General features: G+C 42.2%; 1 protein-coding gene across 3 annotated transcripts in view; it reads left to right on the forward strand.

Annotated features, from left to right (window-relative positions):
• The window catches only part of LGI1 (leucine rich glioma inactivated 1), a 42,869-nt gene extending 27,920 nt beyond the window's left edge, over positions 1–14,949 (forward strand). For 2 of the 3 annotated variants that reach the window (XM_055425056.2, XM_055425055.2), the window contains 4 exons: positions 5,529–5,600; positions 8,161–8,330; positions 8,605–8,769; positions 12,080–14,949. In XM_055425056.2, coding sequence (XP_055281031.1) covers positions 5,529–5,600; positions 8,161–8,330; positions 8,605–8,769; positions 12,080–12,915 — 1,243 coding nt within the window. In that variant the 3' untranslated portion in view covers positions 12,916–14,949. The remainder of the gene's footprint in view (positions 1–5,528; positions 5,601–8,160; positions 8,331–8,604; positions 8,770–12,079) is intronic. The other variant, XM_055425057.2, reaches the window with a different exon arrangement.
• Positions 14,950–26,828: the final 11,879 nt, after the last annotated feature.

Below are 26,828 nucleotides of genomic sequence, written 5' to 3' on the forward strand. Positions count from 1 at the left end.
CTGTAAAAATAGTGGTGGAAAATAATAAGATACCTAGGAACACCTAGATTCTAAGACTGACAGGAGATTAGGCCAGTTACTCTACGTAAAGTACCTAGAACAGAGCATGGTATGCAGCAAACACCATCATGTAGGAAAAAACTAAGCCTCTTTGCCTAACCTCTACTGATTCTGGATCAGGACTCCAAATGCTGCAGTGTATTTATCCCCTTTAAACATTTTGTATGAAATTAAAATAACTGCACTTGAAGTACTGCAAATTCAGTGAGACATCAACTCAAGCTGAGAATCTGCGCTGCAGGGAGGCTGGGAGCACCCCAGATGGCCGTGGGCGAAGCTTTCTTAGCAGCAGAGCCCAGTGGCACTGAAACAAACGTGCTGTCTGAGCCAGTCTGATCTGCCTTAGCAAGAAGACTTTCCAGTAGGTTCCATACTCCATAATTAGAGGTTTTCTCAGGTAAACCATGAAAACACCAAAGTGGAGTGAAAGTGAAAGTCGCTCAGTTGTGTGCAACTCTTTGCAACTCTATGGGCTATACAGTCCATGGGATTCTTCAGGCCAGAATACCGAAGTGAGTAGCTGTTCCCTTCTCCAGGGGATCTTCCTAACCCAGGGATCGAACCCAGGTCTCCCGCATTGCAGGTTTATTCTTTACCAGCTGAACCACCAGGGAAGCCTGAAGTGGAGGGAATGGTCATCATTTCATTGGGAAGGAAAGCCTGCCTGCCATTAAGAATGCTTGACCCTTTTCAGCCAGTCTCAAGGCAGCTAGGTGTACAGTTGGACAGTTTCCCAGGTATTTTAAAGGATGTTTCTTAGGTAGATTCTGAATCTGGACCTAGAGAATGGAGCTTAGTTGCAGACACATTTTCAAAAACCTTCCTAGGAGAACTTTCCTGGTGTTCCAGTGGCTAAGACTCCAAGCTTCCAATACAAAGAGTCTGGATTCAATCCCTGGTTGGGAAACTAGGTCCCACATGTCACAAATAAGTGTTCACATGCTGTAATTAAATGACCCCTAAATGGACATGAGTTTGAGAGAACTCCGGGAGTTGGTGATGGACAGGGAGGCCTGGCGTGCTGTGATTCATGAGGTCGCAGAGTCGGACATGACTGAGCGACTGAACTGAACTGAACTGAACTGAATGGTGCAATTAAGGCCTGGTACAGCCAAGTAAAAAAAAAATTTAAAGGAACCCTCCTAGGGAATTCCCTGGCAGTCCGGTGGTGAGGACTTGGCCCTTTCACAACAGGGTTTGAATCCTGGCCAGGAACTAGGATCCCAGGCTTAAAGGAGGGAGGGAACTTTGTGAGCATCAGGAGCACGTGATGTCATGGTAAGACAATGGTAATTCACAGGGCTTTGCAATTTCTCCCTGACTCAGTGTCTTGGTGTACAGGGCCTGAGACGCATTCTCTGCCCTTCTCTCTGTCTAGATTGGTGCCCTTTCTCTTATCCATTCAAGCCTGTCCCATTCATCTACTCGTTCATTCAATCATTTATTCATTTAAAAGCAGTTGTTGAGGACTTGCATTATGTCAGGCACTGGGGTGTAAGACAAGCATCCTTCCCGTACTCACTGCAGAGTAATCCTAGAAAACAATTAACATCAATGAAATGTCTCCCTTCCCTGTCTTCACTCCTCTCCCAACCAATTCTACCCCTCATCAGCTACCCAGATACAGTTCATTCTTGCTGCTGATGCTAAGTCACTTCAGTCGTGTCCGACTCTGTGCAACCCCATAGATGGCAGCCCACCAGGTTCCCCCGTCCCTGGGATTCTCCAGGCAAGAACACTGGAGTGGGTTGCCATTTCCTTCTCCAATGTATGAAAGTGAAAAGTGAAAGTGAAGTCGCTCAGTCATGTCCGACTCTTACTGCATTCTTACCCCTTAGTAAAACCTGTAGTGAAGCGCATTGACTCTCTTTCTTTTTTAAATTTTGGAATTTTAAAATCTTCTTTTTTAGATCAAAACAAACAAAATGCAGTTCACCCATTTCTCCCACCCCTCAACCCCACCTTTGCTTGCTGCTGCTAAGTTGCTTCAGTCGTGTCTGACTCTGTGCAACCTCATAGACGGCAGCCCATCAGGCTCCCCCATCCCTGGGATTCTCCAGGCAAGATCACTGGAGTGGGTTGCCATTTCCTTCTCCAACGCATGAAAGTGAAAAGTGAAAGTGAAGTCGCTCAGTCGCAACTCTTCGCGACCCCATGGACTGAAGCCTACCAGGCTCCTCTGTCCATGGGATTTTCCACGCAAGAGTATTGGAGTGAGTGGCCATTGCCTTCTCCGCAACCCCACCTCTCAGTTCAGTTCAGTCACTCAGTCGTGTCCGACTCTTTGCGACCCCATGAATCACAGCATGCCAGGCCTCCCTGTCCATCACTAACTCCCAGAGTTCACTCAAACTCATGTCCATAGAGTCGGTGATGCCATCCAGCCGTCTCATTCTCTGTTGTCCCCTTCTCCTCCCGCCCCCAATCCCTCCCAGCATCAGTCTTTTCCAGTGAGTCAACTCTTCGCATGAGGTGGCCAAAGTATTGGAGTTTCAGCTTTAGCATCAGTCCTTCCAATGAACATCCAGGATTGATCTCCTTTAGAATGGACTGGTTGGATCTCCTTGCAGTCCAAGGGACTCTCAAGAGTCTTCTCCAGCACCACAGTTCAAAAGCATCAATTCTTCGGCGATCAGCTTTCTTCACAGTCCAACTCTCACATCCATACATGACCACTGGAAAAACCATAGCCTTGACTAGATGGACCTTTGTTGGCAAAGTAATGTCTCTGCTTTTAAATATGCTATCTAGGTTGGTCATAACTTTCCTTCCAAGGAGTAAGTGTCTTTTAATTTCATGACTGCAATCAGCATCCGCAGTGATTTTGGAGCCCCCCAAAATAAAGTCTGACACTGTTTCCACTGTTTCCCCATCTATTTCCCATGAAGTGATGGGACCAGATGCCATGATCTTTGTTTTCTGAATGTTGAGCTTCAAGCCAACCTTTTCACTCTCCTCTTTCACTTTCATCAAGAGGCTTTTTAGTTCCTCTTCACTTTCTGCCATAAGGGTGATGTCATCTGCATAGCTGAGGTTATTGATATTTCTCCCGGCAATCTTGATTCTAGCTTGTGCTTCTTCCAGCCCAGCGTTCCTCATGATGTACTCTGCATAGAAGTTAAATAAGCAGGGTGACAATATACAACCTTGATGTACTCCTTTCCCTATTTGGAACCAGTCTGTTGTTCCATGTCCAGTTCTAACTGTTGCTTCCTGACCTGTATAGAGGTTTCTCTAGAGGCAGGTCAGGTGGTCTGGGATTCCCATCTCTTTCAGAATTTTCCACAGTTTATTGTGATCCACACAGTCAAAGGCTTTGGCATGGTCAATGAAGCAGAGATAGATGTTTTTCTGGAACTCTCTTGCTTTCTCTCTAGCAACCACCAATTTATTCTCTGTATCTATGAAGTTCACTGTTAACACCCTGGCTATGTGAGGTCTACAGCTTTATTCTTCGGGCAGAAAGTGGAACTCTCAATTCACCAGCTCTTTCTAAGAACTGCGTTGGTCAGCAAGGAAAACAGGTGTCTCTTCCTTGGTAGTCTTAATGACTGCAGTAATTCAGGACTAGACTGTTTTATCATTTCCCTCCCACTGTCCTAGAACCCAGCCTACTCCAAGCATGCATCCTGCAGCCAGTTGTACTTTGTGCTGGAGTCTGGGAGAGGGAAATCCACCTAGGAGAAGTTAGCCTAACAACTGTAGGACACAATTGTGCCAGCAAATATATTGATACATAACTTGAGAGTGACTCTAGACTGGTCCAAGACACCAAGAAATTTCTTCATTCAACCACCAGTCAGTAAAAGGAATTGTGGAGATGTTCTCTTGCAAAATCTTCTTTAGCAGCATTTTCTTAATACTATGTAGGTAGACAGTCACAGCAGTTCACTTGTATGGTCAGTGTTCTAAATGCTGTTTTTGGGCAATGATCACACGAAAGCTGTTCTCCTTCCAGTCCCCTCCTCCCAAGTGCCCTTTATTGAAAGCAGTCCACATACCAGCTACTATCCTGAGTTACTGCATTATTTTAACACTCTTATAATATGAGGTATTATCACCTCCACTTAAAAATGAAAAAACTGAGTTGCAAGAAGTTTCATAACCAAAGTCACACAGCCAGTAAATAGTGGAGTCAGGATTCAAACAGCTCAGAATGACTCCAAAGCTATGCCCTTCATCACAAAATGGACTGTCACTGGGACTGTAACCTTCTGATTCAGTTCCTTTTCTTCTGTGCCAAGGTTCATTGAAAAAGTTTTCTAATCTAGTCTAGTGGTAATTTCCAAACTCAGAAAAACAACATAATTAACTTAAAAATAGGTTTTAAATGTCTTTAATGCTTGCACTTGAGAAATTCCATACTAATTAGAAGAGGTAGAAACAGAAGACTTTTGAGAGTGTTTTAAGATGAATTTGAGAAAATTTTCAAGAGCTTTGGAGGCCGACAGCATAGGCTCCTTTGTTTTCGTTTTCAATTTTTATTGTGAAAATTAAAACCGCTTCTAAGGAAAGTATATAACATGTATATGTATGTACGCATGCTCAGTCGCTTCAGTTCAACTCTTTGTGACCCTATAAACTGTAGCCTGCCAGGCTTCTCTGTCCATGGGATTCTTCAGGGAAGAATACTAGAGTGGGTTGCCATGCCCTCCTCCAGGGGATCTTCCTGACCCAGGGATTGAACCTGAATCTCCTGCACTGGCAGGTGGGTTCTTTACCCACTGAGCCATCTGGGAAATGCAAGTATATGTATAAGTAGTGCTGATTAAAGACAAATCACCAGTACCTAGTCATCCTTCCCAGTTATACAGCATCTGCTCCCGGTTATGTGCACATTTCTGCAATGTGGATACATGACCTTTTCCTTGATACTATCAGGACTGTTTCCTCCTCGTTCGTTACTCTTGATTAGAATCAGAATCATTTTAGCGATATGGGGAAGAACAAATAGAGAAGGAGAAAACATTTCCTGTGATAATAGGGCAAGAACTGGAAGAAGGGAAAAAAGGAGGAGATTAAACAGGATGAATGGATGATTGGATAGATGGATATTTATGAGGAAGCTATTTTCTAAGGAGGGATGAATGAATGGAGCTAAAAAGAAAAAAAAATGTAGAAAAAGAACAGGAAAAAAGAGTGTGCTGAACTGGGGGTAGTTAGGCCTCCAAGTTTGAGAGCTGTGGGTTCTAAGAGTTGGTGGTTGAGCTGCTCCTGGAGCAAGTCGGGGAAGGGGAGCAGGGGGAGGGCGGCCTGAGTGTGAGGGGAGAGTGCAGAGACAATTCTCTGAGAGTGTGAGGAGCACATTCAGTGCTAAATAGAAAGACCGATGCCCAGGAATTATTTTGTTACTGGTATTTTGGAGTGTTTTGTTCATTTTGTTTAATACCATAATACAAAAAGGGCCATAAATGCATTTATTTTGTTTATGACTACAGTTTACATCACTCTTTTTCTTTCCCCCCCAGGAGCCTTGCAAACAACAATCTCCAGACTCTCCCAAAAGATATTTTCAAAGGCCTGGATTCTTTAACGAATGTGTAAGAGGACCTAAGAAATCACTGATTAATTCATTAATTTGCAGTAGTTAACAAAGAAGTCTGGTGTTGATTATTAAAATTTTTAATTGGCTTTAAATTAAATGAGAAATTTAAAATTTTAATTTGTCTTAAATTTTGAATTTAGTTGGACTACTGTTTGAATCTCCTAGGCTTTCTTCCAGTATAGTTTGAAAACGTAACCTTAAGTTTTCCTTTGATAAAGTGTGTGTCTGTATGGGAGGGGAGGGACTGATGACAAGGGACTTGGGGGAGAAAAGGGAAGAGGAGAGCTAGATAGAAATTTCAAGAAGCCTTTTTTTTTTTTCCTCACGGGGTTCAGGAAATGGGGCTACAAAGGAAAAACACAAAGAAGTCTGGGTAACTGACAGAATAAAGATGAAAGGTTACACCCAAGGGTTGGTCAGTCAACAGAGAAATGGAGCAGGAAGTGGGGGAAGGGAGGAAAGTTTGCCTTTTCTCTCATTAGACTGAACAACAACCCTAGGCTTAATCCCCAGGAATTTGGCTTAAGCCCCAGGAAGGGAATGAACTTAATTATTTTTGACCCTTTTTCAAACAAAAGAGCTTTCAAACTTTGACTTTTAAGCCTCAGAGTGAAAGATCTTTGTAAGGAATTTGTATATTTTGCAGTAAGCAAAGCAAGTAATGTATGCCTAACCATCTCAAAAGCAATTTAGCTTCAATAAGTGCCTTCCAAAACATTAGCAAGGTATTTAAATGCCACAAGGTAGAACACAGGAACAAACAAAAGATGTGTGAAAACAAAAGAGTTCATATTTATCAGGCCCTTTGCTATAGAATATATATTCAAAACAACTTTTCTCCAACAAAATTTGAGTCAAGTATTCTCTCCTAAACCCAGTATTTAACATCAAATCAGCTAGCTAGTGAAAAACTTTCTTTGTTCCTTGTAGTACTCCCCCAGCCCCTCCTCCATGCCTATTACCCCAATTCCTAAAAGATGGTTTATTTCCAAGAGAGTGTCAGAATCAGGACACTTCCAGAGTCTTGGACAGACCACAGTTATCCACTCTGGTTTACAATAGATCAGAAAAGTTGACACTCATTATTTCTGGGTCAGAGTAGTCTTGGGATATGAAGTCAGTCCTGTGAATGTCTTCCAAATTAGATAACTCCATGGCAGACTTGGGGATATAGCTTATTTGGAGGCCCTCTGGCCCAACCATATGTCAGTCTAAACCCCACACTAGCAAAAGAACAATCACTTGAAATGGGCTCAGTTTCTCCAAGGAATCCTATCATGGGTTTGGCCTACCTTGATATGCCCAAATCAAGAATTATTTAAGAAGTGCAAGGATCCATGCCAATATGCCTTTTAGTAGATTTCTTGGTTTTCTTTATTCCTTAAAACACATTTTTAAGTGCTCCAACACTTAAAAATTATTCTTGTGCTGTGTGAAAAGTAGACAATACCTATCTTAGGAATTCTATGCGACAGAGACAAGTTTTAGAAAAGAGTTTGGGTTTCTGAACAGAAACAATGCAAATAGAGAACTGATGAGTTGGGATCATATGTGGAAATTTAAACTATTTGTGCTGTGCAGTTTATTATGGGCATGAGCTATTGTTTGTCTGCATTAACTCGGCTGTATCGAAGTCATTTCCTATTAAAATTGAATTTGAAGACCATGGAATAGGATCAGGATTAATTACATCTGTGAGGAAGAAGAGCAAATAGCTCACTGGATTTAATTAAATATGGTCCAACAGACACTACATTCTGTGTTTTAGAACCTGTGTTGCCCAATATGGTGGCCGCACACTTAAAATGTGTTTCTAGTGTGACTGAGGAACTGAATTTTAAATTCTACTTAGTTTTTTTTAAAAAATCAAATAAAAAACTAAATTTAAGAACTGATTTTTCTGTTCAATTATTGGAAAACTTTTAAGTATGCTTGGAACAATTTGGGTGTATGAATCTTTTTTTTTCCAACTGTGAATTTTATTAAATCTAAACACAAATCAGGAACTTCTGCTGAAATTTTATTATCCAAATTGAGATATACTGTAAGCATAAAATACACATTAGACTCCACAGAGACTTAATATAGAAAAAGCATGCAAAACATCTCATAAGTAATTTTTATATTACTATATGTCAAAATGATAAAATTCTGTATGTATTGGGTTACATAACATGATATTAAAAATAATCTCATCTGTTTCTTTTTACTTTTTTAGTGTGTCTATAGAAAAATTTTAAACTACATATGTGGTTCACATTGTATTTCTATAGACAGCACAACTCTAGACTAAACTACCTTTGAATCCAAGAGGGAGTAAGTTATAAGGTTCCATTGACTGGAGTGGCTTGCAAGGGTACACTGTGGTCCTCTCTGAGCCCAAAGGGAATGATCAGACAGGTTCAAGGTAGATTATAAGGCATTATAAGTGCATTTTCCTGGTTTCCTTATAAAACCAGGTGAGAGCATCCTGCTCGTGTAATTGCTATGGTAAAAGTCATGCCTGTGAAGGAAGGACCCTTGTATATCAAAAGCAGCTGAAGTTTGTCTTTCAGTGACCTGAGAGGTAATTCATTTAATTGTGACTGTAAACTGAAGTGGCTGGTGGAATGGCTAAGCCACACCAATGCAACTGTCGAAGACATCTATTGTGAAGGCCCTCCGGAATACAAGAAGCGCAAAATCAATAGTCTTTCCTCCAAGGATTTTGATTGCATCATTACAGGTAATGTATTCCAAATTATTCCATCTTGTAAAATTAAACTAAGGGTTACACTCTTTTTTTTACATATGCAGGAACTGATATTTTTTATACATTAAAAACCAACTGAGCAATTTAAAGATATCATGAACCATTAAAACTTCATGTGTTTAAAAGCAAAGTAAAATTGCCATTTCACTGTTTCTCTAGAATAAATATATTTCTTATGGACATTTGAGATCTAGCCAACGAATGAGGCATTAGCACAGCTACTAATCATTATTTTCAATTTTTGCAGAGTTTGCAAAGTCTCAAGACCTGCCTTATCAATCACTGTCCATAGACACTTTTTCTTATATGAACGATGAGTATGTTGTCATCGCTCAGCCTTTTACTGGAAAGTGCATTTTCCTTGAATGGGACCATGTAGAAAAGACCTTCCGGAATTATGACAACATCACAGGTATGAAAAGGCTGATGGTATTTTGAATGGAAAGTTAAACTGCTTGGGTCAAGGGCAAAAGGAAAAGATGAGTGATATCAGGGAATGCTTTGGGCAGGTTTGTGGTTTAGTCACTAAATCGTGTCCAACTCCTGCGACCCATGGACTGCAGCCCACCAGGCTCCTCTGTCCATAGGATTTTCCAAGCAAGAATATTGGCATGGGTTGCCATTTCCTTCTGCAAGAGATCTTCCCGATCCAGGGATCAAACCTGGGTCTCCAGAACTGTAGGCAGTTCTTTACCAGTTGAGCTACCATGTTTAGAATCATTTGAATCCTAAATCTACCATTTGAGATTGTTCCCTAAAGCATAATTTCCTCAGTTGTAAAATGGTAATACTAATACTTAACTTGCAGGGCTGTTATAAAATAATGAGAACATATGTTCAAGAAACTTAGCATAGGACCTATCTTAGTAAATATGCAATAAAAAGTGGGTTTTTTTCCTGAAAGAAAAAGTACTGGACTAAGAATTACAGGTTCTACCTAGGTTCTGCCACAAACAAACTAGTTAAGCTACACTCTCACTGAGTCCATTTTTTTAAACTACAGAATGAGTTTATTTTAGATAGATGAATCTCAAGCTTTATTGCAAAACGTTACTTCTGCAAAATGTTCATGTATGGCTTGTGACATAAGGGTTTTATGGTCCAATAAATTTGGGACCCATATCTCCCTCTTGGAGATTCATAATAACACACATTAGAGGCTCTGAGAAATCCTGCAGTGAGAACACAAACCTCTTTCTAGTATTTTTTGCATTTAATTTGATGATGGAAATCTTTTTTTTTTTTCATGAAAACTTTTACTTAGGTCATCTTTTAAGTTTCTTCCTCATTTCAACAACTTTCAAGTGTTTAAGTCATAAATTAGAACATGAGGCTCCCTCTGAAGTCACCTTCACATCAGCATTAGCTTCTAACACACTTAAACTTGCTTCTGAGAGCACTCCCACATCCCCATAGAAGGTCATCCACTTGACAAGGCTGGGATAGTTTTAACTAGATTTTGTTGGCAAAGGATCAGGACAGGTTTGGGTCTTGCCTAAGACTAAGGTGCCCAGATAACTGAATCCCCTCCAAACTGAGACCCTCCTAGAATCCTCTTTCCTTCTCAAGGAGGAAGTCTATGCTTCCCTTCCTCATGAAGCCCCCTCAGTTCTCCAATGGATTGCAGCAGGGCTTTGTGCAATCTAAACCAGCTTCTTCTTACATGTGTACAGTCTCTCAATTGCTATGAATGAATCTTTAGATAAGCACTTGAAAGAAAAATGAGTCATATATTTGCAGACTTCCAGATGACATTATCTAGTCCAGGATGATGAATATATGTCATATATGCAGTCATTATCCCCTCCCTCATCCCATATAGACATTGTTAATCTATCATAAAGTTCCTTCTTGCAGAGGACAGAATCCTTCTTAATACAGTTCTCCAGACAGTCCCAATCAATCAGTCAATATTGGTACATGATTGAAAACTAGTAGCCATCTCTAAGGAGAAGGTGATGGCACCCCACTCCAGTACTCTTGCCTGGAAAATCCGATGGACGGAGGAGCCTGATAGGCTGCAGTCCACGGGGTTGTGAAGAGTTGGACACGACTGAGCGACTTCACTTTCACTTTTCACTTTCATGCATTGGAGAAGGAAATGGCAACCCATTCCAGTGTTCTTGCCTGGAGAATCCCAGGGACGGCAGAGCCTGGTGGGCTGCCGTCTATGGGGTTGCACAGAGTCGGACACGACTGAAGCGACTTAGCAGTAGCAGCAGCAGCAGCAGCCATCTCTAATCTAGTTCCAACTTTCATTGTAGAGAAGGGAAAACTGAACCCCAGAGAAGACATTTTCTCAAAGTCACAGAATCAGCTGAGTCTTGAGAAGGGTCATAAATAGGATAATTTTGCCTATGCATGCATCCAATTAATAGAGTTGATGCGGAACTTATTACCTCAAAGACCTTAGAGCTGCAGTTAGAAAAAACCTGGGGCTAGATTTGCCTTGCCTTTGCCTTGTTTGGGTTTCTGAGGACCAACCTCCCTCTAGAAGATCAGAATCTATTGATAACTTAAACTCTTAACAAAGGATACTGAGCTAGGCTTCTGACAGACCCCCATGTAGTTTTCTGAGATTTCCCAAAGTAACTTTCAGAAGCATCGCCCATGACTGTACCCCTTTTTCACTTTTCTTAAGGATTCTTCTTCCTTCTCTTCTGCCACTAGTGACCTAAAGCTTCAGAAAAATCCTGAGTGACATCTCTCTTTTCTTAGGGGAAAGTTAGTTGATTCTAGAGCTAGAAGCCATTCATTACAGAGAACACAGCAATTGAGGATAGAGCCGTGGGCTGCCCAGGCCACTGCTCAAGACTTGGTGAGGTTGTCCTAGAACCTTGTAGAATCCAAGCCCAAGTTGGAAGCCCCAATACAGCTAATTCCTTACCCTGGGTTAAGTTAAAAGCATAGGGACACTGGTAGCCTTGGGCTTGAATCCCAACTCTGCCTTCTAGCAGCATCGAACCTCTCTGACTTTCAGCCTGCTCACCTGCAAAAAGAAGAGTAATAATAACATTTATCTCTTAAGATTGGTGGGAAATTTAATGAGATGATCTGGCAAAGCATAAAGTAGGTGCTTAATAAATTGGAATTACTGTGACTAACTCATGATACGTCAGGGAAAGCAATGATTCTTTTCTAAAAGAAGTGAGAGGCGAGGAAGCTCCCTAACAGTCCAGTAGCTAGTACTCACTGCTTTCCCTGTTCAATCCCTGGTTGAGGGAACTTAGATCCATGTGTTGCTTGGCCAAAAAAAAAAAAAAGACAAAGAAGAGGGACTTCCCTGGCCATCTTCCCTGGCAATTCAGTGGTTAAGACTCTGCACTTCCAATGAAAGGGGTGCAGGTTCAACCCCTGGTGGGGGAACTAAGCTCCCACGTGCCACGTGGTGCAGCCAAATTTTTTTTTTTTTAATTAAAGACAATGAAGAAGAAGAAGTGAGAGGGAAAACTCATGCTGTAGCCATGTGTCCTGAATGTCTAGTACACATTGTATGTGACAAGACAACACTATCCTTGGTAACAAGGCTCCATGAGGCAAAAAGGCACAGTTTTGTTGCCACTGGATCTGATTAAAAAACTGACTTTGCCTAATCAACCAAAGAAATCTGTTATTTCAGGCTGAAACAAAGTTTTGGTGACAGCTGCATGGTCTCAGCCTGTGTATTAACATGCTCCAAAAGAGGATGGCCATCCTCCTAATCTCTCATTTGTCTTTCCCAGGCACGTCCACTGTAGTATGCAAGCCTATAGTCATTGAAACTCAGCTCTACATCATTGTGGCCCAGCTCTTTGGTGGCTCTCACATCTATAAGCGAGACAGTTTTGCAAATAAATTCATAAAAATCCAGGACATTGAAATCCTCAAAATCCGAAAACCCAATGACATTGAAACATTCAAGATTGAAAACAACTGGTACTTCGTTGTTGCTGACAGTTCAAAAGCTGGTTTCACTACCATTTATAAATGGAACGGAAATGGATTCTACTCCCATCAATCTTTACATGCATGGTACAGGGATACGGATGTGGAATATCTAGAAATAGCCAGAACACCTCAGACTCTCAGAACGCCTCATTTAATACTGTCCAGTAGTTCCCAGCGTCCTGTCATTTATCAGTGGAACAAAGCAATACAATTATTCACTAACCAAACCGACATCCCTAACATGGAGGATGTATATGCCGTTAAGCACTTCTCAGTGAAAGGTGATGTGTACATTTGCTTGACAAGATTCATTGGTGATTCCAAAGTAATGAAATGGGGAGGCTCCTCATTTCAGGATATTCAGAGGATGCCATCACGAGGATCCATGGTGTTCCAGCCTCTTCAGATAAATAACTATCAATATGCAATTCTTGGAAGTGATTATTCCTTTACTCAAGTGTATAACTGGGATGCAGAGAAAGCCAAATTTGTGAAATTTCAGGAATTAAATGTTCAGGCACCAAGATCATTCACGCATGTGTCCATTAATAAACGCAATTTTCTTTTTGCTTCCAGTTTTAAGGGAAACACACAGATTTACAAACATGTCATAGTTGACTTAAGCGCATGACACACCAAATTCTGTGGCTGCCATCAGTAACTTTCTACAGTACATGATCCGGATGAACTCAAATGCATGATGACTCTTCTTTTCACACTTGCAAATGATTGCCTTTCAAACATTGAGACTGCTAGAACCAAGCACTACCCGTATCTCCATCCTTACCTGTCCAGTCCAGTGGTGTGGGAAGTTACCTTTTATAAGACAAAACTGAATTGTGTAACTGTTCTTTGCAGTGAAGATGTGTAAATAAGCGTTTAATGGTATCTGTTACTCCAAAAAGAAATATGAATATGTACTTTTCCATTTATTTATTCATGTGTTCAGAAACAACTGCCAAATAAAATGTTTACATTTTCTTTCATATCCCAAAGGTAATTATTTACAGGAGTTACTTTATTGTTGGTGACAGTATGTTGAGTAAAGAGTTTTATACAATGGGGTTATATTTGGATTGAGAATTTATGTAGTAAATAATGATTGACGATGAACATTCATATTGATTGCCTATCATTTATTATCAGGTTGATCAGCTGAGTTTGAACATTCAAACGTGTTTCTAAAGGGCATGGCTTTTGGGAACACTTTGGGATGAAATAGTGACAAATGGAAGAAGAGTAGAGAAATTTGCCTGTTACAAGATGGCTAATTAGACAGTTAGGCCCCTCCTTTCCTACCTGAGAGCTCCAGCTAAAAACATCATTTGGAGAATTTATAGAAGTTAAATTCAAGATTTTGGATTTTTAAAGCCTTCTTCAGGGACTTCTGAATGTCTGACTCTCGAATCACCCGACAGCTGACAGAGATTGTAACCTTACAGCACTTGCATCAGATGTATCCGCTACGAAGGCCTCAATCTGACCAAGGATGCTTTGCTTCTAGACATCAGTTCTGACACGTTACTGACATACTGCTGAGTGCCCACAAGGCTCAGATCTGACTTTCTGAATTCCTGCTCCTGGATCACATGGTATTTTAGCACCTAGCACAATGTCTTTGATAGAGTAGGTTCTCAAAAACTACTTTTTTGAAGATGCACATGTTATAAATTTGATAATAAACTTCACAAGGCCCTTTGATCTAATCAGTCATATTTAGTGAGTACCTACTAATGGGGTATCTTTTCTGTGGTCTGGGGAGGAAAACTGAGGAATAGAGCATAGTCTTTGACCTGTGGGGCCTTAGAAGACTAACAGGGTGATTAGGACACAAAGAACTACAGAATAAGCTGTGAGTGCCAAATATCACCTAAACATTCTGATTTTAAGTATCATAGGAGTGTCCAAGATGAGTTCCTAGAAGAAGTGGTCCTTGTTCGAACATAAAGGGAAGAGATGATTTCAAAAGGAAATCGGGGCAGAGGAGATATTCTTGGCATGCTTTGGCTCTGTGTGCTGCCTTCATGGAGGGGATCAGAGCTTCCTCTGGCTTACTGTTCCTCAGACTCTTTTGCTGAATGACTAGAGGGGCAGGTGGGACAGACAGCAACTCTGGCAGCATGTATCTGGCAAACTTGAGGCATTAAAGGTATACATAATAGTTACATAGTCTCTGGGAAGCAACACCTTGCGGAGTTATGTGTAGGAACCAGATTCCTTTACCACATGGTGAAGATATCAACTCTGACATCAGGGTTATGGGGGGATGAGAAGAAGACCCAACCACTCCCAATCCCACACATAGGGAGATCTGGCCTTTGAATGTCTGACTTTCTTCGTTCCTTTGTCCGATAAGCAGCACATGTGTGTTAGAGGGGGGCTTCCCTGGAGGTGCTAGTGGTAAAGAACATGCCTGTCAGTACAGGAGACTTAAGACTCGCAGGTTCGATCCCTGAGTCAGGAAGATTCCCTGGAGGAGGGCATGCCAACCAGCTCCAGTATTCTTGCCTAGAGAATCCCATGGATAGAGGAGCCTGGCAGGCTATAGTCCATGGTGTTGCAAAGAGTTGGACACAATGGAAGCAAATTAGCATGCATCTCTGTTAGGGAACACCTGCTTGGTACAGATTGGGTTTAAGTCCTTTCGTGTCATGTATTGGCTTTGTCCACAGGCAAGTTACATAACCTCACTGAGCCTCAGTTTCTTCATCTGTAAGGACAACAATGCCTATTCCAACGACATCTACTCCAGAAGGATTAGATGAAACAAGGCACACATGGTGAGTTGAATTTTACAAATACGGCCACAACAATATTTCCCATCCTACATGCTCTATGAGAACCTTGCCCTAACCCCATCAAGACATGATGCCTAATTTCTTGATCCTTCCATCTGGATGGCCTGGTGACTGATAAATATAGTGGAAATGATGCAGTTTGACTTTTGAAGTGAAGTCATAAAAACAATGAAGCTTCTGCCTTGTGAAACTGGGAGGATCTCTTTTGGAGGCCTGAGTCGCTGCATGCAAAGTCCTATTAGCACAAGGCCACCACTCTGAGGAAGCCCAAGCTTTGGTCAACAGCCCCAGATGAGGTCTCAGCCAATTGCCACATCAGCACCACTTTTGTGAATGAAGATGCCTCCAGGTGATTTCAGCTCTCAGCTGTCAAGTCACCACAGACTGGCAAATTTTCCCAACTGAAGATCCAGAAATCATGGAACAGAGACAAGCCATTCCTATGATGCTCTGTCCAAATTCCTGACCCACAGTATCTATGAGCATAATAAAATCATTATTTTAAAAGGCCAAGTTTTAGAGTGACTTTTTAGCAGCAATAATCAGAATAGCACATGATGTGCTTAGCAGAGAACAGCACAAAGCGGTAAAGACTCCACCTGCAATGCAGGAGACACAGGAGACAAGAGTTCAATCCCTGGGTTGGGAAGATCCCCTGGAAGAGGAAATGGCAACCCACGCCAGTATTCTTGCCTGGGAAATCCCCTGGACAGAGGAACCTGGTGGGCTGCAGTCCACAGAGTTGCAAAGAGTCGGACACGACTGAAGCAACTGAGCATGCAAGTACCAGTTATTACTAGTGGGCCCCACACCCAGAATATTGTATGCTTTGGAGTCATGTTCTACCTTATTGCCTTGATGTAATTCACTGTCGTTTCATTTCTAAAGGCTACCTCCTGTTTTCTATATGTTAATGGTGTTCAGACTCTGTGCCAGGCACTCTGCTGACTTCAGAGATGCAGAGATTTTGGATCTAGATTCTGGCCATTTGCTTTAACAGAGGCATTGACTATTTAAGCCAGCAAAGAAACTGTCTAATTTACCTTGAAACTGAGACCCACAGATGTGAAGCAAATTACAACCCAGGCCTCCTGACATTCTGCCCAGTCCTTTCTCCATTACATAGTGCTACCTTTCAAAATCTAACCCTCCGATTGGAACCTGGGGTTGCAGATGGGGAGAGAGGTGAGAAATGAGGAGGTTGATGGAGAAGATAAATTCAAGAAAGACTGAGAAGGAGGACATGCGGTCAGGTCCACTCTTGCAGGAATCGACTTTTCTGAGAGTTGCCCTCTCTCCCTGTACTCCTCATCTACCCTGTACTGTGCAACTGGGTCATTTATACCCAGCCGTAAATGACTGAACACCTCAATCCCAATCTAAGTGCCCAATACAGAAGCTGGGCTGGCTCAGCCTGAGCCAATCCATCCTCCCTCCTGGATATTTGGAACTAGAGCAGCAGAGTCTGAGTCAATTGGTCCGAGGCACCATACCTGTAAGGGGATGATCTTAAATCATGTTCCCTTGAAGCAGGGGGATTTACTGAAGGAGTACTCTTAGGTAAGGGACAGGGAGGAGCACAGGGCAGGGAAGATGTAAAGATGAACTTTCAGGAGAAGTCTAGCTTCAGCCTGAACCCAAGGGGATCTCTAAAGCATGAATGAATTGTACCACAGAGTGCGTTCTGCCTTGAAGCAAGGAGGGTGGACATTTATACCCCCCATCTGATGATCAGTGACCAAAGAATATGGGGGCATAACCTCTCAGGCATCTCCAGCTGAGAAGGTTCCAGTTGGCTAAGGGCAATCTTTCAGAGACGGGAAGCAATGTGAGCAGCCATGCTACAGGATGAGTTCGCCAACTGAGCAAAGTGCATCTGGGTGGGTAACCAAAAACATATGCTACAACGATGGTGTCTGAGGCACCACTCCAGTTTGGAGCAGCCATAGTGGTCTACAAACCAGAAGAGCAGAGGAGAAGAGAAGGAAGCCGAAGCACAGAAAGAAGCAGGGGTGAGAAACTACATCTGAAGGAGAGAGGGAGGGAGAGGAAAAGGAAGGGAAGAAGATGGAGAAGGGGTAAGAAAAGGGAAAGGGAAAAGCAGAGAGTGGAAAGGGATTGAGGGGACTTTCCTAGTGGTCCGGTGGTTAGGAATCTGCCTTGCAATGCAGGCAACATGGGTTCAATCCCTGATTGGGGAACCAAGATCCCACATGCCACTTTGAGCAACTAAGCCCGTGGGCCGCAGTCACCGAGCCCAAGCACTCTGGAGCCCCCGTGTCACAACTAGAGAGTCCGTGTGTCCAATGAAAGGTCCTGCAGGATGCATTAAAGATCCTGTATGCTGCATCTAAGACCCAACACAGTCAAATAAACAAATTAAAAGAAAGGGCAGAGGGAGAATGGGAAGAAGACTGGGAGGCTTGGAGTCCCAGCTTGGGTCACCTGAGAACCAGATTCTGAGAAGTTAAGTATTAGGTAGTACCTTTGAGACCAACACCTGGAAGGGAGAAGGAATTAGGATTTGGCAAAGAGAGCCGCTGAATTGTGATGCAGTTCTAATAAAAGCAACCCTGTAGGAAGCTCTAGAGCTGAGATGTCCTTTCTCAGTTTTCCCAAGTTGGACCAAGGGAATCAGACCTTTATACCTTTATCAGAGTTCTGCTGTCCCTGGAAGAAAGCATGGCCTTAGTGAGGCTGTTTTTTTCAGCCAAGGCAATCCCCAAAGAAGGCAGACAGTAGAGACCCATCTTTTGGTAGTAGTCCCAGAAGCTGGGGATATAAGTCATTTATTTCTGAATGAGGATCTAGGCAGCACAACACAGCATCCACCCCAGAGGGAGATAGATGAGGAAGAAGGCTGTGGGAGAGGGGAGAGGGTGAGGCACCCTTATTCCTAATGATTGACCATTTTCTACTCCATCCCTCATGAGATCCAATGGTGGTGTTCCCTGCTATTGAATTCCTTGAGATACTTCTGTAGCCTTCTATTAACAAGCCACCACATACATACACACACATACACTTTTTGTTTTGTATTACTTTGTGTGGCTTTCTGTACTTGTCACAAAATTATTTTCAACTAAGTCAGAACACTTAGGCACAATGTACTATATAATGTAGATATGATGGCAAGTACTAGATATTTCTGTCTCTTTTCTTTCTGCTACTCAAACTGTATACCTACACCTATGGACACAGAAAGTTCAATTTCATTGAAAAAGTTTATTGACCACCTCAGTTCAGTTCAGTCGCTCAGTTGTGTCCGACTCTTTTCGCCTCCATGAATCACAGCACACCAGGCCTCCCTGTCCATCACCAACTCCCGGAGTTCACTCAAATTCACGTCTATCGAGTCGGTGATGCCATCCAGCCATCTCATTCTCTGTCGTCCCCGTCTCCTCCCGCCCCCAATCACTCTCAGCATCAGAGTCTTTTCCAGTGAGTCAACTTGTCGCGTGAGGTGGCCAAAGTATTGGAGCTTCAGCTTTAGCATCAGTCCTTCCAGTGAACACCCAGGATCGATCTCCTATGTGCAAAACACTCAAAGCAAAAATGAATATACAACTCAAAGCAAAAATGAGCGAGAAGTTGTGCCTACACTTAAAGGATTTGCATACCACTGGGGCTTATTTCTAAAAGGCACCATGCAGAAAAATTAAAGAGGCAAAAGTAAGTCCTATATGAGAAATGAAATGTGACTCATATTTTCCCCTTTTTGCCTGTCAGTCTATCCTGATGGTGCCCATGTCAATTTTCTCTTTAGGGCAGTAGACAGAGTAGTTAACGCCATGTGTTTTAGACTCAAACAGACCAAGTTTTCATCTCAGTGTGGCCACTTATTAATTCCGTGACCCTGGGTAAGTTAATCTTGTCTGTAAAATATGAATAATGATCGAATAGACTCGGCTTGTTGTGATATGTACCGTTGTTTTCTAAGGTGTACAGTATGCTTTTTCCTAAGAGAATTGGGTTCAGAGGGCTTTATTGTATTGAGGCTGTGTGATGTTGGCCAAGTTTCCTCAGCTAACAGGAAGTCATTCTCAATCACTAGTGGTCTAGTGAAGAAAAGCCTAATCCCATTTCCTGTCTTCAAACCTTGTCAACACTTAATGAGTATTTAAGAATTATCTATGTAAATTCCGGAATATTCATGACCATTTTGCAACCCCAGTTTCTGATCCCTGAGGAGACACAGTGGTCAGGATTCTTTTGGTTTTCAGTTGCTGAAATCAAATAGTTTAAACATCAAAATTCATCTAGTTTCAGAAAAACCTGGACTGGATATGAATATGATATTATCATTCATCGGTCTTTCTCTGACTTTTGGCTCTATTTTCCCCCATGTTGACTTCTTCCTAAGGCAGTCTCCCCATTCTTGGCAGAAAGACACCCCCAGCAGCTCCAATGTTGCCTGTTAGTCACTAAGTCATGTCTGACTCTTTTTGACCACATAGACTGCAGCACACCAGGCTCCCCTCTCCTTCATTGTCTCCTGGAGTTTGCTCAGATTCATGTCCATTGAGTCAGTGATGCTATCTAACCATCTTATCCTCTGCTACCCTCTTCTCCTTCTGCCTTCAATCTTTCCCAGCATCAGGGTCTTTTCCAATGAGTTGGCTTTTCAAATTAGGTGGTCAAAGTATTGGAGCTTCAGCTTCAGCATCAGTCCTTCCAATGAATATTCAGGATTGATTTCCTTTAGGATTGACTGGTTGGATCTCCTTTCAGTCCAAGGGACTCTCAAGAGTCTTCTTCAGCACCACAATTTGAAAGCATCAATTCTTTGGTGCTCAGCTTTCTTTATGGCCCAATTCTCACATTCATACATGACTACTGGAAAAATCATAGCTTTGACTATACAGACTTGGTCAGCAAAGTGATGTCTCTGCGTTTTAATATGCTGTCTAGGTTTGTCATAACTTTCCTTCCAAGAAGTGAGCGTCTTTTAATTTCATGGCTGCAGTCACCATCCGCAGTGATTTTGGAGCCCAAGAAAATAAAATCTGTCACTGCTTCCACATTTTTCCCTGTCTATTGTCAGTTTAACTATGCCCATAACCTCTTTCTCAGTAGTTCTAGCAAAGGTTGGGGTCTGATGCTCATTGGCCAAGTGCCCATCCCTGAAGCAGTTACTTTGGTTAAGGATAGAGTGCTCTGATTGGCCAAGCTTGGGTCAGGTGCCCACTCCTGGAACCCATGGATGAGAACCATGTGGAATGACAGTAAGGTAAGAGCAATTCTCTAAAGTAAAACTAGAGTGCTGTTAAAAAGGAAAGGATGCTATACAGGTAAACTAACAAAAGTCATCAGCAAGAGGTGTGATCTCTATTGAGATCCTCTACTTAGAGAAAAACTTACCAGAGGAGAAGCCACACCCTCAGATGTGTTTAGAATTCTTTCACTAAAAGGTTTCAGAGAGCCCTTCCAGCTCTTATTTTGTGAAACTTGACCAAACAGAACCTCCTATCTTTGTCTATTATTCATGATGATTCATTGTTACAATTTCTATATACATTTAAAAATGGTGTTCTCTCAAATATTCTGTTTTAAAATATTTAAACGGATAACCTTTATTTTAAAAGGATGTTTTCCCAAGAGAAGTCGAGCTGCCAATTCTGATTTAGTGGCCACCCGTGCCTGGGAGATGAGACCGAGTGTTCCTAGATCACTTTCTGTTCTCCTGGATGTGTTTCTATTTCAGATCAATCTCCATCTGGTGAGGGCAGCTCTCTCCTTGCTCTAATTACCTTGAGGTTGGTTTTGCAGATTAAAATCTTAGAGGCTCCTTGGTGGCCCAGGACTTTGCCTGACTAAGCTTTCCCATAGGTATCTCGTCATCAGCTGGAAATGATCATAGGTCAGTCTCAGCAGAAAACAGAACATAAAGCACTGACTTCTGTTAATAATGGTTCCCCTATCTGGATGTCCCTTAGAATCAGAAAGCAAACTAACTATATGGATTAACTAACAAACTAATTAACCATACAGATTCTGGGGACCTCACCTCAGATTCATTTTTAAACATCTCTAAGGTGATTCTAATATTGATAGCTCATTTCCAGTCCATTAACTGGGATCTTGGGGCCCCTACTCTAAATAACCACTTTGGACTGACCAGTGACATATCAAGAGCATCAAGCCTGTGATTATAAAAGTTGGCTCAAAACTCTAGAATGTGCTGGCCCAAAACTCTAGAACGTGCTGGCTTCAAGTACTGCCTGGGGTGAAACATTTTAAGTTTCTTTTGGCCTCAGTTTTCTCTATAACTTACTGGAACTGGATCAGGTCCTTCCAGTTCTGAAAGTTCTGTATCTTTGTGTTATTACGGGGAAAAAATTAGCTTGGATATTTGGAGTTCTTGGCCAAGTACTGTCACTTTTATATTTTTGTGACCTTGAGAAGTCATTTTTATCCTTGGGCCACAACTTCCTTTCTTTAAAAGTGAGTTTGGGGGCTTCTCTGGTGGCTCAGTGGTAAAGAATCTGCCTGCTAATGCAGGAGACATGAATCTGATCCTGGATTTGGGAAGATTCCACATGCTGCAGAGCAACTAAGCCTGTGCACCACAATTATTGAGTCTGGGCTCTAGAGCCCAGGAGCCCCAGCTGCTGAAGTCCACACCCCCTAGAGCCCATGCTCTGCAACAAGAGAACAGCCCCTGCTTGCTGCAAGTAGAGAAAAGCCCACACAGCAACAAAGACCCAGCACAGTCAAAAATAAATAAAATTATAAAAGTGAATTTGTTGGAGTACATGAGTTCTTTATTTTTAAAATTTAAAAGATAACAATTAAGCCTTAGATAATCCTTCAGAATTATCTGCTGAGACCCAGAGTATGAAGAAGATGAGGATGAGCACAATATCCTGTTGATTTGAATTTGCTGGGCTGAGGTTCTGCACGCAGCATTTGGTATGTTGGTGTTTAATGGATATGACATTTCACTGCACCAAATGGGAATAGAGTATTTTTAGCACAGAATTCATCAAGGTTTAGTAAAAAAGACTTGTTCTCTGAATGGAGTGTGAACAAGCAGAGATACTATTTTGAAAGACCAAATATAAAGGCCCCTTCCTCTCCACTATCACAGAAGTCATATGTGCACTTATTTTCACCACAAAGCTTGAAGAACTTACTCCTTTCTATATCTCCTAAAAGGCAGTACTCCATCTAATGCAATAGCTGTGCCAGCTCACACACATTCCTTCTGTATTTACATTACCTGTGAGTGCATGCTCAGGCACTTCAGTCGTGTCTGAGTCTGTGACCCCATGGACTGTAGGCCACCAGGCTCCTCTGTCCATGGGATTCTCCAGGCAAGAATACTGGAGTGGGTTGCCATGCCCTCCTCCAGGGGATCTTTCCCACCCAGGGATCAAACCCGCATCTCTTATGTCTCCTTCATTGGCAGGTGGTTCTTTACCACTAGCTCCACCTGGGAATCCCCATATTACCTGTGAACTTGTGTTAGATAGGCTAAAAACACTTAATCATTGAAAGCTACCACTTACTGAGCATTTATTCTGTGCAGAACATGTATTGAATGTTTTACATGTATTTAGTCATCCAAGCCTTGCAAAAATCCCATGATTATCACTATTTTCTAGAGAAGGACATGAAGTTCAGAAAGTTTCAGAAGTCTGTCTAAGACACATAGATAGGAAACAGCAGAGCCCAGATTCAAATCCAGGTCTGCATTTCACAGACATAGAAAATGAATTTATGGTTACCAAAGGGGAGAGGTATGGGAGGAGGGACAAATGAAGGGTATGGGATTAACAGATCAGTTCAGTTCAGTTCAGTTCAGTCGCTCAGTCGTGTCCGACTCTCCGCGACCCCATGAATCACAGCACGCCAGGCCTCCCTGTCCATCACCAACTCCCAGAGTACACTCAAATTCATGTCCACAGAGTCGGTGATGCCATCCAGCCATCTTATTCTCCGTCGTCCCCTTCTCCTCCCGCCCGCAACCTTTCCCAGCATCAGAGTCTTTTCCAGTGAGTCAACTCGTCGCATGAGGTGGCCAAAGTATTGCAGTTTCAGCTTTAGCATCAGTCCCTCCAATGAACATCCAGGGTTGATCTCCTTTAGAATGGACTGGTTGGATCTCCTTGCAGTATAAGGGACTCTCAAGAGTTTTCTCCAACACCACAGTTCAAAAGCATCGATTCTTCGGCGATCAGCCTTCTTCACAGTCCAACTCTCACATCCATACATGACCACGGGAAAAACCATTGCCTTGACTAGACGGACCTTGGTTGGCAAAGTAATGTCTCTGCTTTTTAATATACTATCAAGGTTGGTCATAACTTTACAAGCTACTATATATCAAATAGATAAATAACAATGATATACTGTATAGTACATAATAACCTATAATGGAATATACTCTGCAAAAATACTGAATCACCATGCTGTACAACTGAAGCCAATGCAATATTATAAATAAAATATACTTCAATTAAAAAGGGCTTCCCTTGTGGCTCAGTTGGTAAAGAATTCACCTGCAATGCAGAAGACCTGGGTTCGATCCCTGAGTTGGGAAGATCCCCTGGAGAAGGGAAAGGCTGCCCATTCCAGTATTCTGGCCTGGAGAACTGTATAATCCATGGGGTCGCAAAGAGCTGGACATGACTGAATGACTTTCACTTTCTTTCAATTAAAAACAAACAAACAAACAAATCCATCTGAAATCAGAGCCCTAGTGATTGACCACTGTACTTGCATTGATTGTATCAGTCAAAATAGGCTGGGGTATATGGTAGTCCTTTGGAAGAATTCAGATATTACTGGCTTAAAATAATAAAGGTTTCTGTCTTCTTCATGCTACTGAGAGCACTGCTCCAAGTCATTATAATCTTCGTAGGCTGATACATGTTTTGATGGAATAACTACTACATGAACATTACTCTGTATCAGAGGTGAAAAGAGCCTTGACAAAGTATGCACTGGCTACTGCTACTGTTTTTATTGCAATTCCTCTGTTTGACTTTTTAAAAATCTATTTGCATATAATACTTAAAAAACTTTTTAAAAGGAAAGTTTTCCCAAAAATGGAGATTCAAGGGGACTAAGCTCCCTCACTGCCCCACCCCAGCCGTCTCTTAGAGATGTCACTATTGGTTTGGTGAGGATTTTGCTGTCTCATCCCCCTAATCTAAGGTCAATATGCCCTGTAGTCATCAGTGATATGAACCAGATGTTCATGCTTACAATATTTACACTGGTGTGGGGGCAGAGCACAGACCACTTTTAAATGCACTCATCTGCTAAAATGCTCTCTTAGGACAAACAAAAACGGCTACGCTTAGGTGGATCTTCCCAGAAGTTCATCCCAGTTATCTCACTGCCAGCCTGCATCAGTGTGCTGGGAAGGATTAGAGGGACCAGCCCAAGACTCTGAAGAAGTCTACATTATAAAATAAGATTTGACATGTACTAATGGTCCCTGATAACCCAGTATGTTGGGGTATCTAAACCTAGTCTCCTTTACTTCCAGGTACCGAATTTTACTGCCATTAGTATTTTTCCAAATCTCTCCCCTTTGCTTTCTGTTTAAAGGGTCAACCTGATTCTGATATCTGAAATTTCTGCAGTGCTCAGCTACCACTTCAAGGATGCTGTAGCAGATAAAGCATAACAATAATAATTATTATTATGCTGTAGTGAGCAATTTTGTGTTTGGAGGCCCCCAAACAGGAACGATCACAAAATGTGGGGGCAAGGTCAAGAGATATTACCATCTGACAACAAATCGAATGAGAAGCAGGGCAGAGTTGATGAGCTCAGACATTTTCTGGTCATATTTCAGGGTCCTTCCCAGAAATAACCCATTATCCTTTATAATGGGAGCCAGAATCACTCACCCAGTATGGGAGATAAACTCTACCTGGAAGCTGCAACATGGCTTCCTGCCATGCTCCTTAATAACAAGAGGGCTTGTATCTGTTAAAGACTGCTGAGGAAGGAGAGTTTGGAGGATAAGATTTGCAGTTTTTGTGGTGAGGGGGTATGTGACCCAACAGTTAACAGGCAGAACAAGCCCACTGTGGTCAGCAGAGGGCAGCAGAACCAGACTCCCCCTGCAGGTGGCCCCGGAGACTGTGTGGCAGCTGCTGTGGACATCTGAGTTCCAGGAGATCAGGTCCACAAAGGGTGGTCCCTGGAAAAAATACAACTGAAGTGGGAAAGGAGGTTTGGGGAAAGAAATTTCCTTTCCTGAGACTGTTCTGGAAATTCTAAGAACAGAGTCCAGGGGCTACCAGGATTCAAGAACTAGAATAATAATTAAAATTTTGCAGAATAAATTTTGCCAAGGTCTTGCTTCAGCCTGTTGAAGAAGGCAGGGGGTGGGGGGCAGAGAAGGAATCTGAAACTGAGGAAAGATATTTAAATAGCATCTTGCTTTAGTATTATAAACATACTTTCTCAGGGGAAAGCCACACCCTAGAAGGTCTGTCCTTGAAGCCGATGTTCTGAAATCAATCTGCTGGTGTGCCTCCTGAGAGACTGGATTAATCCTCCAAAGCCTGGTCATCCCAAGAGGAACCATCAGAACAGCAAATTAGATCGTGAAGATCTGAACATAGGCTAGAACATAAACTCCTAATGATTCAGCCAAGATATAAGCAATTAATTAAATTCAGTCTGAAACAGCCACCCATCCTACCCTGCAGGCCTTAGCAGATTTATCTTTGCTTCACCTGGGTCACCAGTGTCCACCAGCCTCACAACAAAGAGAGATAAATAACATCTTCCCAATAGATCTCCTACCCTCCATCCTGTTCTCCAGAGGGTCAGTGTTCCCATTCAGCTGATGCTGAGCATGGTGAGGGTCGTACGGTCAGAGAGGGTCTACTTGGTTGCCTCCCTTTCTTCTTTGGTTAAGCTAGAGACGACTATATGTAATTGAATTTTACTGCCCTTAAACAGAGAGAGAAACATCGAGGCTTGTGTGAGCTTCCTAATGGGTCAGAGCAGTAAAGGAAATTTTTAAAAATATTTATCGATTTATTTGGCTGCACCGAGTCACAGTTGCAACAGCATGGGAGCTCTTCGATCTTCACTGTGGCATGCAGAATCTTTAGGTGTGGCATGCAAACTCTTAGTTGCCATATGTAGGATCTAGTTCCCTGACCAGACCCCCTGCATTGGCAGCACACAGTCTTAGCCACTGGACCACCAGGGGAGTCCCAAAGGAAATTATTTTGATGACACTTTGTTAGTCTAACTAGGCAAAACTGTTGCTGTCAAGTACTGGTTCTAAAGCTAAACAAAATTCTGCCTCCTTCTACTCAATTTCTTCCTCTCCCCAAGTCCTCTCAACAGAGTCCTATTTTGGGGACTATTCTCAAGCAGAACTGGAGGAGAATAACACAGAAACTGACAAATTAGGCTGAAGGAGCCTGTCTGAATTTGTGTTTTGGAAGAGAGAGACCCAGAAGCAGCTGTGTTAAGGGCAGTGGGTGGGGGAGGACATGGGAAATCTATGAAGTGTTTCTGTCCATTACAGCCCTTTTGTGACATTAAAAAACAACGTTGCTTGACTGTGTTCACTTGAAACAAGTCTTCTTTGAGAATGGGCCCTATGAATCATAGTTTCCACAGAATTATAGGAGAAGCTGACATAATTTGGACTCATCCTTTGACCAAGCATTTGCATAATCAGAGTAGGTTATCCTAAATCTGATGAGGAATGTGGAAAATAATCCAACCCACAGGATCTCAAGTTACCCCCAAATAAAGC

The sequence above is a fragment of the Moschus berezovskii genome, chromosome 12, assembly GCF_049115385.1.
Source record: "Moschus berezovskii isolate FMDL1 chromosome 12, NW_MosBer_1.0, whole genome shotgun sequence".
Lineage (NCBI taxonomy): Eukaryota > Metazoa > Chordata > Mammalia > Artiodactyla > Moschidae > Moschus > Moschus berezovskii.